The sequence below is a fragment of the Xenopus laevis genome, chromosome 7S, assembly GCF_017654675.1.
Source record: "Xenopus laevis strain J_2021 chromosome 7S, Xenopus_laevis_v10.1, whole genome shotgun sequence".
NCBI lineage: Eukaryota > Metazoa > Chordata > Amphibia > Anura > Pipidae > Xenopus > Xenopus laevis.
Genome location: NC_054384.1, coordinates 109,906,465 through 109,926,783, shown reverse-complemented (window position 1 = coordinate 109,926,783; position 20,319 = coordinate 109,906,465). Strand labels below are relative to the sequence as shown.

At 42.8% G+C, this 20,319-nt stretch overlaps 2 protein-coding genes across 2 annotated transcripts; both read left to right on the top strand.

Moving 5' to 3' along the window:
- The first annotated feature begins 227 nt into the window (after positions 1-227).
- On the top strand, positions 228-8,848 carry LOC121396631 (neural cell adhesion molecule 1-like). Its single transcript, XM_041571756.1, has 9 exons — positions 228-332; positions 1,612-1,698; positions 1,892-2,086; positions 2,389-2,532; positions 5,696-5,833; positions 6,302-6,413; positions 6,863-7,026; positions 7,633-7,810; positions 7,900-8,848. The coding sequence occupies exons 1-9, from the start codon at positions 272-274 to the stop codon at positions 7,952-7,954; spliced, it is 1,134 nt and encodes a 377-aa protein (XP_041427690.1). The 5' UTR covers positions 228-271; the 3' UTR covers positions 7,955-8,848.
- Positions 8,849-10,413: 1,565 nt separating this feature from the next.
- Positions 10,414-18,245, top strand: LOC121396630. The gene is made up of 4 exons (XM_041571755.1): positions 10,414-10,969; positions 13,237-13,285; positions 14,915-15,502; positions 17,209-18,245. The coding sequence occupies exons 2-4, from the start codon at positions 13,249-13,251 to the stop codon at positions 18,012-18,014; spliced, it is 1,431 nt and encodes a 476-aa protein (XP_041427689.1). The 5' UTR covers positions 10,414-10,969; positions 13,237-13,248; the 3' UTR covers positions 18,015-18,245.
- Positions 18,246-20,319: the final 2,074 nt, after the last annotated feature.

Genomic DNA, 20,319 nt, shown 5'->3' with positions numbered 1-20,319 from the left:
GACACATGTCTCTTCTCCCAATTGCTTCCTCTCCAACCCACCCACCTCCTTTCCTCTCCCTCTCTCTCTGCTCAGTGTCCCCCCTCCAACCTGCCGGCGCCTCTCAGACTCTCAAATGACATAGGAGTGAGGGGATCCGGGTGCTGGACGTGAGGTGGGGTGAGGAGGGGAGACGTGAGCAGCCAGGGTGTTGGGGGAAAGGGTCAGGGGGCAGTAGGTATAAATGCTGCAGTTGGGAGATGCTACTACTCACTTACTCACAGGCACAGACATGCGCAAGATGGAACCACACAGATACTTCACCTCCATCCTCATAGTGCTGGCGGCTCTGGGTGAGTCTTTCTATATCTCACATATAAAATAATTTACCTATAGATATATTACTATTGTTGCTTTTAAAATGTTTGGGACATTGTAGGTGGGCTTAATACACATTTACAACTGATTTTAAATGAGTTTTTCACCTTTAAATTATCTTTTAGTATGATGTAGAGAGGGATATTCTGAGACAATTTGCACTTGGTCTTTTTATTTGTAGTTTTTAGCTTTTTATTCAGCAGCTCTCCCAGATTGCAATTTCAGCAGTCTGGTTGCTAGGGTCCAAATTCCCCTAGCAACCATGCACTGATTTGCAATTGGTTTTCATTTTTTGTTATTTGTGGTTTTTGAGCTATTTAGCTTTTTATTCATCAGCTCTCCAGTCAGTGACCCCCACTTGAAAGCTGGAAAAAGTCTAAAGGCAATAAACTAAAAAAAAACAAAAAATGAAGGCCAATTGAAAAGCTGCTTAGAATGAGTCATTTTGTAAGAGACTTATTAAAGTAAACGTAAAGGTGAACCACCGCTTTAATTGTCTAGGAATTTTATTATTTTTTGCTGCTGGTCAAGAGCCAATGCCCCCAGCAACCAATCAGCAACTGCCATTTTTTTTCTAACTTGTAGTAATGCAAAACAAAACGGAGATTGGTTGTCATGGTCAACTTGCAATTCAGCATCAAATATAATTTTCCAAATGATACCAAAAGTTTAGGGTATAAGAAAGAGGCTGATGTTCTTCTGCTTAGGAAAGATGTGAGAAAGGTTTCTAATTTTATTCCTAAGCAGAAGAACATCAGCCTCTTTCTTTCTCCTGACAACTTCCTTGACAACTTGCTGGTCAGACTGGGGGGAAAATGACCAGCAGGTGGCGCTGCTGTAACACAATTCATTCATATTAACAGCACATGTATCCCTTAATATCTTGGAATAGAAAGAAAATAAATAATGAATGTAAATTATAAAAGTGCTTAGAATAGCCCCCTCATCAATTTTACCTTGACTTATTTAAAAGGTTTACTTATCCTTTAAATGTTTTAAAATAATGAAAATGTATTGTACAGTTGCCCTGCGCTGGGACAGCTGGTAAAAAGAAAATAAATTATGAAAAGTAAATTACAAAAGTGCTTAGAGTAGCCCCTCATCAATTTTACATTCACTTATTGCAAAGGTTTACTTATCCTTTAACATTTTTGGTGTTACTGTTCCTTTAATGTAAGAAAATGTAAACCCAGTGAGAATGCGGAATGAATATTTGGGAAGTTGTTCAGGATTATCTTTTCTCCCCCATTACAGTTGGCTGCAGCACCCAGAATAAACTACAGATTATCCCCTCGCGAGGACATATGTACTTGGGAGAAAGCCTGACTTTTCTGTGCAAAGGTGGGTGCAACTGAGCTGATGCAATGTGCTCGATTTAGTGACACCAAATGGGTCCAAAAATGACTATTAAATGCAGCTGTCTTATTGGTTTTGCCAAAAAAAAAAAAAAATTAAAGGGGAAGTAAACTGCTAGTGTATATACAGTATGTACAGTGTCTCTATCTATTCAGTATGTGTGTTCTCATGCCAACAGCTGGGTCTGAGGGCACCATGAAGTGGCTGAATGGTGAAGATGAAGAAATACAGTCGGATGAAATAAAAGAGATCGACGAGAGCACCATCAGCATTGGCCTTACTGCTGACAGTCTAGAGCCGAGAGTCATCAAGTGTCACATGGAATATGAATCAGGAGAGACGGAGGAAACAAAACTCACCTTGAGCATCATCGGTGAGACATTTGTGTCTATTAAGTGTCCCATTATTTATCCGTAGGGTGAAACAGACGTCCGGTATAGGAATCATGTCCCTTGTAAGACATTGTGGTTACAATGAGTATTTCCCTGATGGGTAGAAGATAAGGACCTTGTCATCATTGGTCCATGTATCAACCATATCCCCCAGACCCCATGCACATATATCTACTATAAAGGGGAACATGGAACTCTACTTAAATAATAAGACAGTGATGTTGTGTCTCTGGATACCCCCACATATTGTGTTGAATGTTTTATTTTTGTGTGTTCCCTGCAGAGAAGTCACAATTTGTAGGTGACCTGGAGAAGCAGAAAACATTTTCGTCTGGTACCTCAGTCCAACTTCCATGTCAGGCAAAGGGGATTCCTCTTCCTAAAATCTCCTGGATTCGTAATGGGGAAACTGTGCCAAGTTCACAAGGTGAGTGGCCAAATACTGATCCTGCTGTACCAGCCTGAGTAAAGTGGTAGTGGAGCCCCCCGTTGTTTTTAATGGGACTGTACTACCTACAGTATAACTGTTGTGATCAAGTTGTTATGTTCTACTATCACCATATTGCCCTACTACAGGATAATATTATCCCACTGTTACTATAGGCACCATCTCTCCCTACTATACCTGCTATCCCACAGTCACACTCCCTTCCCAGAGACTATTATCCCACTGTTACTATAGGCACCATCTCTCCCTACTATACCTGCTATCCCACAGTCACACTCCTTCCCAGAGACTATTTATCCACTGTTACTATAGACACCATCTCTCCCTACTATACCTGCTATCCCACAGTCACACTCCCTTCCCAGAGACTATTATCCACTGTTACTATAGGCACCAATCTCTCCCTACTATACCTGCTATCCCACAGTCACAATCCCTTCCCAGAGACTATTATCCATGTTACTATAGACACATCTCTCCCCTACTATACCTGCTATCCCACAGTCACACTCCCTTCCCAGAACTATATCCACTGTTACTAATAGACACACATCTCTCCCTACTATACCTGCTATCCCACAGTCACACTCCCTTCCCAGAGACTATTATCCACTGTTACTATAGACACATCTTCTCCCTACTATACTGCTATCCCACAGTCACACTCCCTTCCAGAAGGACTATTATCCACTGTTACTATAGACACCATCTCTCCCTACTATACCTGCTATCCCACAGTCACACTCCTTCCAGAGACTATTATCCACTGTTACTATAGCACCATCTCTCCCTACTATACCTGCTATCCCACAGTCACACTCCTTCCCAGAGACTATTATCCACTGTTACTATAGACACCATCTCTCCCTACTATACCTGCTATCCCACAGTCACACTCCCTTCCCAGAGACTATTATCCACTGTTACTATAGACACCATCTCTCCCTACTATACCTGCTATCCCACAGTCACACTCCCTTCCCAGAGACTATTATCCACTGTTACTATAGACACCATCTCTCCCTACTATACCTGCTATCCCACAGTCACACTCCCTTCCCAAGGACTATTATCCACTGTTACTATAGACACCATCTCTCCCTACTATACCTTGCTATCCCACAGTCACACTCCCTTCCCAGAGACTATTATCCACTGTTACTATAGACACCATCTCTCCCTACTATACCTGCTATCCACAGTCACACTCCCTTCCCAGAGACTATTATCCACTGTTACTATAGACACCATCTCTCCCTACTATACCTGCTATCCCACAGTCACACTCCCTTCCCAAGAGACTATTATCCACTGTTACTATAGACACCATCTCTCCCTACTATACCTGCTATCCCACAGTCACACTCCCTTCCCAGAGACTATTATCCCACTGTTACTATAGACACCATCTCTCCCTACTATACCTGCTATCCCACAGTCACACTCCCTTCCCAGAGACTATTATCCACTGTTACTATAGACATCATCTCTCCCTACTATACCTGCTATCCCACAGTCACACTCCCTTCCCAGAGACTATTATCCACTGTTACTATAGACACCATCTCTCCCTACTATACCTGCCTATCCCACAGTCACACTCCCTTCTCAAAGACTATTATCCACTGTTACTATAGGCACCATCTCTCCCTACTATACCTGCTATCCCACAGTCACACTCCCTTCCCAGAGACTATTATCCACTGTTACTATAGACACCATCTCTCCCTACTATACCTGCTATCCCACAGTCACACTCCCTTCTCAAAGACTATTATCCACTGTTACTATAGGCACCATCTCTCCCTACTATACCTGCTATCCCACAGTCACACTCCCTTCCCAGAGACTATTATCCACTGTTACTATAGACACCATCTCTCCCTACTATACCTGCTATCCCACAGTCACACTCCCTTCCCAGAGACTATTATCCCACTGTTACTATAGCACCATCTCTCCCTACTATACCTGCTATCCCACAGTCACACTCCCTTCCCAGAGACTATTATCCCACTGTTACTATAGGCACCATCTCTCCCTACTATACCTGCTATCCCACAGTCACACTCCCTTCCCAGAGACTATATCCACTGTTACTATAGGCACCATCTCTCCCTACTATACCTGCTATCCCACAGTCACACTCCCTTCCCAGAGACTATTATCCACTGTTACTATAGGCCACCATCTCTCCCTACTATACCTGCTATCCCACAGTCACACTCCCTTCCCAGAGACTATTATCCACTGTTACTATAGGCACCATCTCTCCCTACTATACCTGCTATCCACATCACACTCCCTTCCCAGAGACTATTATCCACTGTTACTATAGGCACCATCTCTCCCTACTATACCTGCTATCCCACAGTCACACTCCCTTCCCAGAGACTATTATCCACTGTTACTATAGGGACCATCTCTCCCTACTATACCTGCTATCCCACAGTCACACTCCCTTCCCAGAGACTATTATCCCACTGTTACTATAGGCATCATCTCTCCCTACTATACCTGCTATCCCACAGTCACACTCCCTTCCCAGAGACTATTATCCACTGTTACTATAGACACCATCTCTCCCTACTATACCTGCTATCCCACAGTCACACTCCCTTCCCAGAGACTATTATCCCACTGTTACTATAGACACCATCTCTCCCTACTATACCTGCTATCCCACAGTCACACTCCCTTCCCAGAGACTATTATCCACTGTTACTATAGACACCATCTCTCCCTACTATACCTGCTATCCCACAGTCACCCTCCCTTCCCAGAGACTATTATCCCACTGTTACTATAGGCACCATCTCTCCCTACTATACCTGCTATCCCACAGTCACACTCCCTTCCCAGAGACTATTATCCACTGTTACTATAGGCACCATCTCTCCCTACTATACCTGCTATCCCACAGTCACACTCCCTTCCCATGCGCTATCCCCACTGCTATTATTACTGGTGATCAATTACTGTCTGAATCCAGAAATGACTATGAGATCATAAAGCTGCTCATTGCAGAACAATGATGTAGTGAACCCAGGGCTATCACCTACTTGGACCACACTAACAGCAACTGTGCCTCTATCTAGAGTAACCTGCTGACATGTACATTAAATTTTTCATTCCTTACCAGGTCATATATCTGTCAGTACCGATGGGACTTTAAACATAAACAACATTCAGTTGGCAGATAGTGGGGTGTACAGCTGCCGGGCATGGATTGAGGAGCGCAAAGAAGAGGCTTTTAGGAATGTCTCTGTCATTGTGAATGGTAAGTGGACATGGTATTGCTCAATACTACAGTATTACTGGATACAGAACCATTAAGGTGGGATTTTTTGGTGTAGTTTCAGAGATTTTCCTTTGTCTCCCTAGCCCTCCGGGCCTCTGTTCGAACTCCAGTGAATGTTCATAGGCCAAACCCCTTCATCTCATGAGGCTAATTTAACAATTACACCAGCGCAGTAACAGTAACCAGTTAGCAAATATCTTTGGTTGACCAAGTGCAGCCACTGCTGCAGAAACATATTATACAAAATATAGTAAGAGTATAGTAAGAGTATAGTAAGAGGAAGCTGCATTCATCAATCTCATGACAATATGACAAGCTTCCAGTAGTGTGAATAGAGGGGTTGAGGTTTCCAGGGGGGAGTGCAGGGGGTTATGGGTGAGGAGTGGCATGAGTGGACCCCAGGGGGTATTAATAACTAACAGTTGTAATATTCTCTGATTATACCAGCTCCTCCAACTGCTTGGTTCCAGAATTCTGATCTAAATGTCAATTTAAAATCGGATGCAAACCTTACCTGCCGGGTGACTGGGCATCCCCTGCCAAAAGTGACCTGGACAAGGTATGTCGGCATATAAAATATCTTGTTAAAAGCAGATTAATTGTGTTTTCACTGATAAACCGATATGAATCAATGAAAGCAAAGTGCCCCAGTTTCTGCCTGCAGCTGAGGATGATGGGATTGGCATTTCAACATCAACTGAAAATTAGGAACTTGTGGGTTCATATCAAGATCAAGGCTAAAGGGGTTCAAGGCCCAGAAAATTACCAAAACTATAGCAAGATGTGTTTTTAAAAAGTTTGCAAACAAATTTTTAAACATTATTCAAATTTTCGGGGAAGTGAAACAATTTGCTCATCTCTAGTTTTTGGTTTAAAGAGAAATTTGGTTCCTGCTGCCAATGACCTTCAATCTGATCATGTATTTGAATGTTGGTTGTGTGTATGAATCAGGAGCTTTTAGAGACCTACAACCTCATTTTTACACACAGTTTTTGCCACTGTTTTTAGAGGGTCAGGTCCTGTGACACATGATGGACAGAAGTACGTCCTCAGTGCTACTGGACAGGAGCTGTCGGTTCTTCAGCTGGATGTGTCGGATGAAGGGGAATATATTTGCAGTGCTCAAAATAAATTTGGCCAAGTCAGCGCCACTTTGACTCTGCAAGTCATTGGTAAGTACTACTTCGCTGGATCAGTTACCCTTAGTTTGTTTTGGATGTTATGCCTTTCTCTTCTATTGTTTTCCAAGGAAGACTTTAAACTGCGGAATCACTTTTAGAATTGCTTTCCTCATTGCTAGAAGATCCAATAGCACTGGTATAGCCAGATACTGAGAGCCCTATAATTATATCTCTGCGGTGACACCAGTGGGCCAACTCCACTGTGAGATTATATTCCTTGGGTTTGTCCATGCTTTCCAATGCTTCAAATCATTCATCCAATAGTAGAAAAGTTGGCTGGAATGTTTAATTATGGCACTCGAATTGGGCAGGTTGGGGGGGTCAAAGAAGTCCCCATTGAAGGCCACATCCACTAGACCTTAAAATGGACAGCACTACTATATATGTTTCTATTATGTCATTATTATATCATTACAAATGTATTTTCCTACTTGATTAGTAAGAGCCAGTGTTGGAACATATGAATAGTTCCTCTCTCAGCCCTAGTGCAAAGCAGGATGAGCTACTGTATATAGGAGCAGTAGTAGATAACATTCTCTGCTTTCTACCATCACCAGAGTTGGTTCATCTCTCTATAACTTGGGCCTTTCTTTGCAGAAGCCCAGACCCTGAGCAAAGGAGTGCTCATTGGCATTGTGCTGCTCATAATCTTGGTGCTGCTTCTTGTTATTGACTTAACTTGTTATCGAACCAAACGCAGAGGTTTCCTTATGTTCCTCACCAGCAAGGTGCTAAGGAATCAAATCCCACAAGTCAAGCTCGAGGAGAATGAAAAGTAAGTATGACCGATACGATTTTCTGATTGGCTCCTGTGGGTTTCAGGGCAAGGACTGTGTATAATCTTAATTGTATTTGTTACTACAGGAAGGCATCGGCTGAGAAGAGTCATGTGGTGAAAATCTCAGGGGTAGAAGCCTGATCCCACCAGACTAAACAAGAAAGATGTTGTATCTGATGAAGAAGGGCATAAAGATGATGATAAAATATTGTCACTAAGACTCCAAGCCCCCTGTACCTACTCTACATGTTTGAACATTCCCTAAATCAAATAGTAATTATTCTTATTGTGAAGATATATAAGGAACCCTATCTTTTTTTTTTATTATCCATTGAATTAATAGTAAAATATGAGGCCATAGCTTTGTAGGCGAAGATATTTCCTCCTCTGCTTACTTTAACGTGCTTATGAGATGGAGCTTCCATTGCTTCCTTCAACATAAGTGTAGACTTACACTGGGGGATAAGGTATACTGAGGTCCATAGAAGATGCCTCATCTCAAGCCAACAATAAGGAAGCCCTCTCTCAAATACAAATATGCAGTGAATGAATATCTTGTGTATACAATAAGTTATTTCTTTCAAATTCAAATCTTTTTAGGGTTTGGGGTTTTTTTGGGGGGAATTTCCACTCATATTTATTTCAGCTAGCTGCTGTCAATACTGTGCACACCCTGTAAATAAACCATGATCACATGTTCTAGAAAGAGAAACCCGACTGAGCAAGTGTGGCTCTGGCTTGAGACATTGCCCAGAGTTGAGATGGTCACCTGAGAGATTGTTGACCAATACACTCTGCAGACTAGTCTGAGCAACTGGCATCCAACCCAACCAGAGTCATGTGTACAGGATTGTAGAATAAGAACATGTAGGAAGTTTTTAAGGAAAAATTGGAAGAGCAGTCAGATCCCTTGGCATCTAGAGAAACTAGAGCTAGATGGAGGCAGTAGGACAAGGTGGGGACAGTATGTCAAGATGGAGGCAGTAGGACAAGTTGGGGACAGTAGGTCAAGATGGAGACAGTAGGACAAGTTGGGGACAGTAGGTCAAGATGGAGACAGTAGGACAAGTTGGGGACAGTAGGTCAAGATGGAGACAGTAGGACAAGTTGGGGACAGTAAAACAAGATTGGTGGTGACACTAAGGCAAGAAGGAGACAATGAGGAAAGATGGGAAGAGTCACAATTTCTCTTAGTGCTTCCCAGGCCACGGGCCTTCAGCTTTAGTTCAGCAACTAAGTCAGAATCTGTATTGTCCAGGGCCCTACCACCACTAAAGATTATGTTGTAACTGGGTCGCCTAACCTTGAAGGGGTCCCTTAAAAATGAGGGGGTCCTACACAGGACCATCCCTATCTGTCTATGTATAAGCAGTCTAACAGAGATCAATGAAGATCATAATGAGCTGGGTACTTGGTACCATGTTGCCCTCCATCTATTACTGTACATATAAGTTACCCTACACACTTGTACATTACACTGCCCTCAAAGCCTGTTGTATATGTTCATAATGTACATAGAATAAGCATTAATGAAGGAAAAAATGTTCTGTATGCTTTCATTAAAAACAAAACTTGTGTTTAGCAGCTTGTAAAATGAAGTGGCTTGTTAAGTGATATTGTGCTTTATATCCAAGAATTACACTCTGATTCAAATAAAACATTTCTAAACGGAACGTCTTCTTTTCTGTAATTAAACAAACAATACAAACAGGCTTTATGACTTTAGTCCCAGACACCATGCGGCTTATAAGGCACTTGGTCAAACATTCTGCCCACACACAACACACAAACTCTACAGATACCACAAACAGACCTGTGGCTCAAAATTGTGGATGCATTTGTCGACTCTACACCACCCTACATAAGCACTCGTGAAGTTTGGAACTAAAGCCTAACTAAAGAAGTAGGTAGAAATGTTGTACATGATGTTTTGTGCTTCTGTACCAGCCCAAGGCAACCACAGCCCTTTAGCAGTAAAGATCTGTGTCTCCAAAGATGCCCCAGTAGCTCCCCATCTTCTTTTCTGCTGATTCACTGATTCACATGCTCTGTGCTGCTGTCACTTACTGAGCTTAGGGAGCCACTCACAATATACAGTACACATAGAATAGAAATGTCACAATATAAGGCTGATTAGTAATTAATACACATAATTACTACATGGCAGCACAGAAACCAGTGCAATTAGCATCAGAATTGAATAATCAGCAAACCTGTAGCATCAGCTTATATTACAGCCAGGGAAGCTCATTTTCTGCTGGATAATTAGTGACGAGCCCTAAGCTTAGCTTCTCAACAGCCAATCAGAGCCCACTGAGCATGTGAGTGTCACAGACACTTTCCAAGATGGTGACCCCCTGTGACAAGTTTGAAGTCCTGGATCATTGCTGCTATTGACAAGCTCAAACTTTAGCCTCGTGCAATAAGTTCACTATATAAAATAGGACATTTTAGCCACATTCATTTTCAAGGTTTAGTTCTCCTTTAAGATGAATGTAACACGGCTTTTACTATTACAGCTGAGAGTGGGCGGGGTTTAAATAGAGGGCGGGGTTTTCCGGGCAGAGTTGCCTTTCACGCCTCCCTGGCACTTTCACTTTCAGCAGTAAAGAGGCCCTGGAACGCTGCACAGATTCTACATGAGAGAAATTCGGGTTTCTTTTACATTTTGGAAATGTTGGGAAATGAGTTATTCTTATGCTTCTATGACTCGCTAAAGAAATACAAGTTGGATGTCAGTGTTTCTGCAGGTGAAGCTCAGTGTTAACTTGTCACATTTACCTGTTGCAGCAGGAAGGATGCTGGGAGTTGTGCTGGGCAGAAGGCTTGCACTCTAAACTCACACCCTTGGACTTTCAATTTAAAAACTGCCGCAGAAGAGAAAAACCAGTTCTGCGAGACAATTGTGAGATGTGTACGTGTGTGTGTGAGATGTGTGCGAGCGTCGGACAATTGTGACTTCCTCCGAATTGGGAGAAAGAAGAGGAAGAGGAAGAAGAAAAAGGAAATAGAAAGAGTATGAGAAGAACAGGTCACAGCCTGACACGTATAGGGACCTTCTTGTTGCACCAGAATGAGACAAAAATGAATGGACTTGTCTGTAATTGCACAGGGGGCAACACACCCACTGGAGATGGAGGGAGCTGAGTAAATACAGTAAGTACCACTAATGGGTATAAATAAACTCAGGGCTGAAATTGGGAAAAGGGGGCCCTTGGGTTTTGGGCCTTAAAAGAGAACTAAACCCTAAAAATGAATATGAGTTTATTTAATGTTTACATGATTTTCTAGTAGACTTACAGTATGAAGATCCAAATGACGTAAAGATCCATTATCTGGAAAGCCCCAGGTCCCGAGCATTTTGGATAACAGGTCCCATAGCTGTACTGAACTTATTGCACGAGGCTAAAGTTTGAGCTCGTCAATAGCAGCAATGATCCAGGACTTCAAACTTGTCACAGGGGGTCACCATCTTGGAAAGTGTCTGTGACACTCACATGCTCAGTGGGCTCTGATTGGCTGTTGAGAAGCTAAGCTTAGGGCTCGTCACTAATTATCCAGCAGAAAATGAGCTTCCCTGGCTGTAATATAAGCTGATGCTACAGGTTTGCTGATTATTCAATTCTGATGCTAATTGCACTGGTTTCTGTGCTGCCATGTAGTAATTATGTGTATTAATTACTAATCAGCCTTATATTGTGACATTTCTATTCTATGTGTACTGTATATTGTGAGTGGCTCCCTAAGCTCAGTAAGTGACAGCAGCACAGAGCATGTGAATCAGTGAATCAGCAGAAAAGAAGATGGGGAGCTACTGGGGCATCTTTGGAGACACAGATCTTTACTGCTAAAGGGCTGTGGTTGCCTTGGGCTGGTACAGAAGCACAAAACATCATGTACAACATTTCTACCGACTTCTTTAGTTAGGCTTTAGTTCTCCTTTATAGGGGATTGTTCTATACTTTTTTTCAGTTCAGATGTTATCAATCATCAGAATACAGATAAAGTTTTTCCATAAGGCCTTCCTTGACCCCCAAAGACTAGCCAAGATTTTTCCGGGCACACCTGATACATACTATAAGTGCGGGGGTGGAGGTGGGAACCTCTATCATGTGTTGAATGCCCGACATACAATGTTCCTGGGGCAGAATCCTAGAGTTTATACAAATTTGTACTCCCATAATACGATCTCCAGAGCTGTGTCCAATGGGCCTCATGGAGCCACTGACCTTCCAGCCAGACCAGAGACTATTTTACCTGCAAATGTTGTTTTATGCAAAAAAGAGGCATCTTACTAACCTGGAAAGACACCTCCTACACCTCCATCCCTGGTCGAATTGTGAGTATATTCGAATTAACAAAAATTCACATGAATTCGAAATTCGACCTTTGATTAATGGGCCTCCGTATGTGAGTCCATTTTATTTGTCCAACCTGATATACAATCGCTGCACTCGTTTAGGTCTTGATTAGCGAATATATTCTGACTCTGTCACCACATCTAGATATTTATATCAGGGAATAGGAACACATAACGGCGCTATAGGAAGTTAATAGATCACCAGATGAGGTTTCGTAAGCCAAGAAAGTTATTTTGGATCCTCAAAGGCAGTTTGCGGTTACATAATATCCACCTGCTGCTTTCACTTATCAAAATAATGGTTTATACAACTTTATACAACATGTGAATTGCAATAAAAGTGTTTATTGTGTGCCTTGTGCTCTTGGAATTGTACAAAGTTGAGATGGGTCCTCAAAACCCAAAAAATTCTAGAGGGTTGGTATTTTCAGTGCGGAAAAAATACGATCCTTCCTTTCTGTTACCTTCCTTCCCTACTGATAACATTGACATGTGTTACCTGTCTGGCAGAACCCGGTGACTTTCATTATAGCACCTACTGTATCTCCTTGGCCATGTCCTTCTGTTCCTAGTCTGGCTAATTTATTCTATTCATATTCTAGGATAGAGCTGTCCAACGTTTGCATGTAAGGTGCTGTTTGTTATACAGGTATGGGATCCATAATCCAGAAACCCAGTATCCAGAAAGCTCCAAATTATGGGTAGGCCATGTCCCATAGACTACATTTTAAGCAAATAATCAGGCCTGGATTTGTGGGAAGGCCACCTAGGCCCGGGCCTAGAGTGGCAGGATTTTAGGGGGGCGGCATGCTGCCCAGCCACACCCACATTGGCTCAAAAACACTGGGGATGCGCTGGAGATACAATCTCCATGAAAATTTGCACGAATAAAGGGGAGGGGACAGGGGCGACAAATGGCAGTGGGCCTAGGGGCGTCCGCTATGTAAATCCGGCCCTGCAAATAATTCAAATTTTTTATTACAATTCCCTTTTTACCTGCAATGATAAAACAGTAGCTTGTACTTGATACGTGTTACAAATGTGGCCTTTTGCTTTTCTGCAGACTGACTTTCACATGGATGGGACTCAGTTGAAGATTGGAGGAATGCGTGGTAAGTCCATTTTTGAAACTTTAAAGGGATACTGTCAAAATGAATCAGTTAATAGTGCTGCTCCAGTAGAATTCTGCACTGAAATCCATTTCTCAAAAGAGTAAACTGATTTTTTTTATATTTAAAGGGCATGTAAAGTCTAAAATAGAATAAGGCTAGAAATGCTGTATTTTATATACTAAATATAAACATGAACTTACTGCACCACAAGCCTAATCAAACAAATAATTTATGTTTTCAAAGTTGGCCACAGGGGGTCACCATCTTGTAACTTTGTTATACATCTTTGCAAGACCAAGACTGTGCACATGCTCAGTGTGATCTGGGCTACTTAGGGATCGTCATAAACAAAGCTGCTTGAGTTCTGCATGGCTGGGAAGTAAGGCGGGGGCTCCCCCCGCTGTTCATAAGTATGATTGTTTCCCTGCAGAGCAGTTAGGGACTGTCTGACAATTCCTATCCACAGCAGTAAATGAAGGGAGAATTTCACCACAAACAGGTTTCTTATAAAAATGGTACACATTTTTTAATTAAAGTATATAGGAGATAGGTTTCTTTTTCATTAAAGAAAGTAAAAATGGGATTTTATTTTTTTGCCTTTACATGCCCTTTAATTTTGAAATCTGACATGGGGCTAGACATATTATCAGTTTCCCAGCTGCCCCCAGTCATGTGACTTGTGCTCTGATAAACTTCAGTCACTCTTTACTGCTGTACTGCAAGTTGGCGTGATATCACCCCCTCCCTGCAACAAAACAATGGGAAGTTAACCAGATAGCAGCTTCCTAACACAAGATAACAGCTGCCTGGTAGATCTAAGAACAACACTCAATAGTAAAATCCAGGTCCTACTGAGACACATTCAGTTACATTGAGTAGGAGAAACAACAGCCTGCCAGAAAGCAGTTCCATCCTAAAGTGCAGGCTCTTTCTGAAATCACATGACCAGGCAAAATGAGCTGAGATGCACCTACACACCAATATTACAACGAAATACACTTGCTGGTTCAGGAATGACATTTTATATTGTACAGTGAATTATTTGCAGTGTGAACTGTGTTATTTAGAATTAAAAACGACACCATAAAAATCATGATGGAATCCCCCGGCGGGGACCCATGAGGGCCGGAGACCATCAGGTTTTTTCCTGTTGTCCTGCCAATCCAGAACTATCCTGTATAATCCAGAGCTAGGAGCATTCCGTTGGAGGCAAGTTGCATTCTGTTGGAGGCTAGCAACATTCCGTTAGAGGCTAGGAGCATTCCATTGGAGGCTAGTAACATTCCGTTAGAGGCTAGGAGCATTCCATTGGAGGCTAGTAACATTCCGTTAGAGGCTAGGAGCATTCCATTGGAGGCTAGTAACATTCCGTTAGAGGCTAGTAACATTCCATTGGAGGCTAGTAACATTCCGTTAGAGGCTAGTAACATTCCATTGGAGGCTAGTAACATTCCGTTAGAGGCTAGTAACATTCCATTGGAGGCTAGTAACATTCCGTTAGAGACTAGGAGCTTTCCATGGGACTCTAGGGCATGTGCTCTTGGACCTCTTAGTGCTCCAACACTTGCGCCCCAGGGATAAGTAAATACTTACGTTACATCTGATCATGGTGATATCTCTTTGTTGCAGGGTGGCTCAAGCAAATGTTTAAGAAGGATCAGCAGAAACCAGCCAGACCTCCCAAACCGGAGACCATTTCTAAATTCACCTCTGATCACAGCAGCAGCAGCAGTGATTGGAATCATTTGGTGCCAGAGGAAACCTCACCACCACCAAATTCTCGGATTTCCTGGCCAGAACACTGCAAGCGTTGGTCACGCCATTATGATGCTTATATCTGCCATAGCGAGAGAGACTCAGATTACGCCATCGAATTGCTTCATTATTTGGAGGCTCAGCCGGAGGATCTGCGCTGTTTCCTGCCCATAAGGAATTTGCCAGTCGGAGGCCCAATCCCATCGGAGATTTGCAGCAGTTTGAGGAACAGTCACTGCTGGATTATGCTGCTCACTGCACAGTTCCTCGCTGATGGCTGGTGTCAATATCACATGCACCAAGCTCTGGCGGAATCACCTCTTTCCGAAGGGAGAATCATTCCTGTTATGATAAACCTGCAAATGTCTCAATATCCATCGGAGCTAAGGTTTATGCATGCCATCAGGTCCCAGTCCTGTGATGCCAGCGAGTTTTGTAAAATAAGGGACGGCATTTACAGCTGTGAGTATTTTATTGCTTCTCATTTCTGGCCTCGGCAGTACTTCTAAACAGCAGGCTGCAAAACGTTCAGTTTTCAAATTAACGGAGAGCTAAAGGTTAATGAAGGAGTAGGCTAGAAATGTTGTACATTATGTTTTGTGCTTCTGTACCAGCCCACAGTAAAGATGCCCCAGTAGCTCCCATCAGGGCCGCCATTAGAAATCAACATTTTCTGGGCAAACCCCTAGCCCCACCCCAGATCCCACCCACAAAAGAGACCAATACAGACAGCAGGGCCATTGATTGTCAGGGCCTCCTTATAAGTTTAAAAAAAAATTGTGGCGTCAGGGTCCCCATAAAAGTTTTTTTTTAAAAAAAAAGTGGTGAGCAGGGCCCTCCTATAAGTTAAAAAAAAAACATTGGCACCAGGTCCCCCATAAAAGTTTTTTTTAACAATCATTCGTGGTCAGGGCCCCCCATAAGTTTAAAAAAAATGTTGGCGCCAGGGCTCCCCAAAAAAAGTGTTTTAAAAAAAAACATTGGCGCCAGGGCTCCTCTTAAAGTTAAAAAAACATTGGCGCCAGGGCTCCTCTTAAAGTTAAAAAACATTGGCGCCAGGGCTCCTCTTAAAGTTAAAAAACATTGGCGCCAGGGCTCCTCTTACAAGTTAAAAAAACATTGGCGCCAGGGCTCCTCTTAAAGTTAAAAAACATTGGCGCCAGGGCTCCTTTAACAAGTTAAAAAAACATTGGCTCCAGGGCTCCTCTTAAAGTTAAAAAACATTGGCGCCAGGGCTCCCCTTACAAGTTAAAAAAACATTGGCACCAGGGCTCCTCTTAAAAGTAAAAAAAAATGGGGCCCTAGAGAATAATTTTTTTTCAAAAATATTGGTGCATGAGCCTATAGAGTATTAAAATAATACATTGGTGGCTAGGGGTTCAAAAAATACACATTAGTGTTCAGTAGAACTGAATTGGTGGCCTCAGGACTTCAACTTCAGCTCCTTTCGTGGCTTTGGGTCTTTTCGAGACTTTGGGACTTCGGAAGAGGTGGCACGGCTTCGGTTCTGTCAAGGAGGGCTGCCACGCTGGGCAGGCGCCCTAGGCAGGCCAGGCAGGCGCGGTGTGCACATGTGCGAATTTACCCTCGCGTGCGCATGCGCGCATTTGCAATATAGTGCGCATGCGTGAAGTTCGCGCGCATGCGTGGAAGCACAAAAAAGAAATGGGCAGAGAAGGGAACCGGACTTGGGGTAGGCGACAGAGGAGGTACGGGCCTGGTTCCCTCCAAGCTTTGCGCCCTAGGCACGTGCCTACCCCTATTTCTGGCCCTGCAGCCGGGCTCCCCTTTAGGTCTGGGTCCGGTACAGCGGTGAATAAAGCTTTCAGAGAGACGTATACCACCAGCACAGATAAAAACTCATATTTGCCCCTTGGGTCTCAGGAGCATATGGGGCCCTGTATCTAATAACTGCCTTGGGCACGTTTTAAAAACAGGCTTTGAATGCAAAATGCACCCACAGGCACTTGAACCCCAAGAATAATGCCCAGGCAAGGAGCATGCGTGTGGTTCACCCAGTTGCTGAGCTTAACATGGCTGCCCCAATTTGTGCCCCTCAGATGCCCATCTCTGTCAAGAGAATGCTTATTGCAGATAAAAAGAATTGTATCTGCTTCTTTGATACCCTTTATGCTTATTTGTATGTTTTTGTCTCTCCTTTTTATTAGATATGATAAACAACCTGCAGACTATTGACAGTACAATGGAGAGGAAAGATGCGTCAAGCAGTAACATTGATGAAAGTAGCGATGAGACCCATAAATCCTGCAGCAGCACAATGGAAAGCAAATGCCAGGCAGAAGAATCCAGCATTAACATGAAGGAAACAAGCTGTGAGGCACAGACACCTTGCAATTCCATGCACAAAATAAGCACCAACATACTGGAGATCAGCACTAGCATGCAAGGAAGGCGCTGTAAAGCGCAGAAGTCCTGCCGTAAAATGGAGGCGACTGAAATCTCCAGCAGGGACATGGATAAAAGTAGATACGAGACACAGGAGTCTGGTAGAGAAATGCAAGGCAAGGCCGGGATAGACTTTGTGGAAAGGCACGGAGAAGCACAGCAGAACTGCAGAGACATGCAGGAAAGCAGTTGTCAGTTACAGGGGTCCAACATGGACATTCAGTGTATAAGTGATAAGACACAAATCTATAATATAGATAATTGTCATGATGCACAAAACCCCTGCAGTAGCGCACAACAAAGGCATTGTGATACACAAAGAAACAATGATAACGTAGGAGGTAGTTTAGACTTAGAGCATTGCAGCCTGGAGGACACAAGAGCTACAAAGCTACAAATCCACTACTCCAACATTAACACACAGACTGCACAGAAGCCCCCTTCTTTAAGCAGAGCTCATATATACACACGCCTAAACAACGGGGACACGTGTGAAGGTGCCCTGATCCTGAACCAAAAGACTGGCTCCTGCACATGGACTTCTTCTTGGAGATCAACAAATGAGTAACAATTATACAACAATGAGCCTGAAATGCTGCTCTTTACCATTGGAATTTATGGGCATGTCCAATACCTGTGTGTTTGGGTCATAAAGTGTAACTATATAACAGACCCTGCAACTGCTGGGGGCCCAGGAACTATATGGGGCCCAGTGGGACTATTGACAGGTGTAACTATAGAGGAAGCAGACCCTGCGGCTGCAGGGAGGCCCAGGAGCTAGAGTCCTGCAAGGAACCAATTTCTAATAGGGATGCACCGAATCCAGGATTCGGTTCCGGATTCGGCCAGGATTCGGCCTTTTTCAGCAGGATTCGGATTCGGCCGAATCCTTCTGCCTGGCCGAGCCGAATCCGAATCCTAATTTGCATATGCAAATTTGTGGCGGGAGGGAAATCGCATAACATTTTGTCACAAAACAAGGAAGTAAAAAATGTTTTCCCCTTCCCACCCCTAATTTGCATATGCAAATTAGGATTCGGTTCGGTATTCGGCCGTATCTTTCACGAAGGATTCGGGGGTTCGGCCGAATCCAAAATAGTAGATTCGGTGCATCCCTAATTTCTAAGACTCGGAACCTGAACCTACAACCTGCAGCCTGCGACCAGAACTGCAACCCACATATTTACCCACTTTGATCCGTTACCCGTCCCGGACCCGCAACGGCCTTATCCGCAACCGACCCTCAACCCACCGACCAGCATAAAACAGGACCTGATGGTGCTGAATACGGGAAGTGCAGAAACAATTTAAAATAGTAAAATATAGACAATATTACATAAGATAAGAAATTCAGATGAGACCCACAACCCGACCCACAAACCCGCGGCTATACCCGCACCTGAAAATCCTCCCCTCATTCCGTTTTTTTTGCCGGTACCCGACCCGCTGCAGGACTCTACCAGGAGGTATAGGGGCCCCATGTAATTCATATACAGTTCCAATAAATATTGGTAAAACAGGTCAACCTCTAGACATTTTGGGGGCCTGAAAAATAATTTGCTGTGGGGCCCATTAATATCTAGTTACGCCACTGAGAGGAAATATTCCATTATTTTTTATATGAATTACTTGTCCTAACTGAACACTGTTTTCCATAACCAGCAATAAATAAATCTTTTATTGTGGTGGGTGAGGATTCCCCTGTATATTCCCCAATTTACACTACAAATGGTGAGAACGGTATCTGTACACTGTTGGATTCTTTAAGCATCTCACAATGTTATTTTAGTATAGAACCTTGTCTATTTATGCCACACACAGTCCCTGCAAGAACCTATATGTTGTTGTAAACTGAGATTAGGAGTATCTCTGGAATATACAATCTGCCCAGATGTCTCCGGAAAAAAATCCTTGTGTGCTCCTCCTATTGCGCTCGGCTAACTCACATTTCCTCCAGCAGATATTCCTGTAAATACTGATATTTCATTTAATGTAAAAAATAATTATTTCTCTTCAATGGGTAGCAATCACATTTTTTGGTAGAAATTCTATTTCTACATGGCAAATAATTTACTAGTAGGTGTAGTAGAGTAATAGAAATCAACAGACCCAACAGTCATGTCATATATACTGATTCTGTGTTATTGAATCATTCATTGTTACAAATAATACCTTGTTCCACGTAATCATAGCCGTCATTTTCCGTAATTTGGATCTTCATACCTTAAGTCTACTAGAGCGCCTTAGAGTAAAAGAGAATCGAAGAGTGAAGGCTGCTTTTTCGTATTAACCCAAACAATAGCTGCTCAATTTAACCAATTTATCACTAGAGAACCGAAGGCTTTTTAAAATTAGTTTTCTAAAATCAAAAGAGCGGAGGCAGCTCTCTAACAGAATAGATAATTATTGAGACCGCAGTCCTCAGTGTTCTGCCTTTCTCCCCGTGTGGTGTCCCAGGGCCTAGAAAAAACGTAGGTAATAGATTTTGGGACAACTCCACCTCTACTCTTTTTTCACTTTCAAACTTTAAACTCATGAACTGCTAGCTATTTAATATTTTATACAAAAATTTTTAAAAAATAACAACACTTGATTTGTATTTAATAATTGAATTAACGTGTGGATGAATTTATATTCTAATTGATACGTGGCACGCACTGGCACTTTAATTAATGAATTGATCATTTTGCTTATTAATTGGAATATAAGTACTAAATTGTTTAGATGAATTCATAAATTAATTGAAACTGCTGAAGATGGATTAAATCTAGGGATGCACCGAATCCAGGATTCGGCCAGGATTTGGCCTTTTTAAGCAGGATTCGGATTCGGACTAATCCTTCTGCCCAGCCAAACGGAATCAGACTCTTAAT

Coding starts and splice junctions, on each gene's coding strand:
- LOC121396631 (XM_041571756.1), top strand. CDS start 272: ATGCGCAAGATGGAACCACACAGATACTTCACCTCCATCCTCATAGTG. Junction 1,699..1,891: donor CCTGACTTTTCTGTGCAAAG/GTGGGTGCAACT, acceptor TCATGCCAACAG/CTGGGTCTGAGGGCACCATG. Junction 7,811..7,899: donor AAGCTCGAGGAGAATGAAAA/GTAAGTATGACC, acceptor TTGTTACTACAG/GAAGGCATCGGCTGAGAAGA.
- LOC121396630 (XM_041571755.1), top strand. CDS start 13,249: ATGGATGGGACTCAGTTGAAGATTGGAGGAATGCGTG. Junction 13,286..14,914: donor GAAGATTGGAGGAATGCGTG/GTAAGTCCATTT, acceptor TCTTTGTTGCAG/GGTGGCTCAAGCAAATGTTT. Junction 15,503..17,208: donor AAGGGACGGCATTTACAGCT/GTGAGTATTTTA, acceptor CCTTTTTATTAG/ATATGATAAACAACCTGCAG.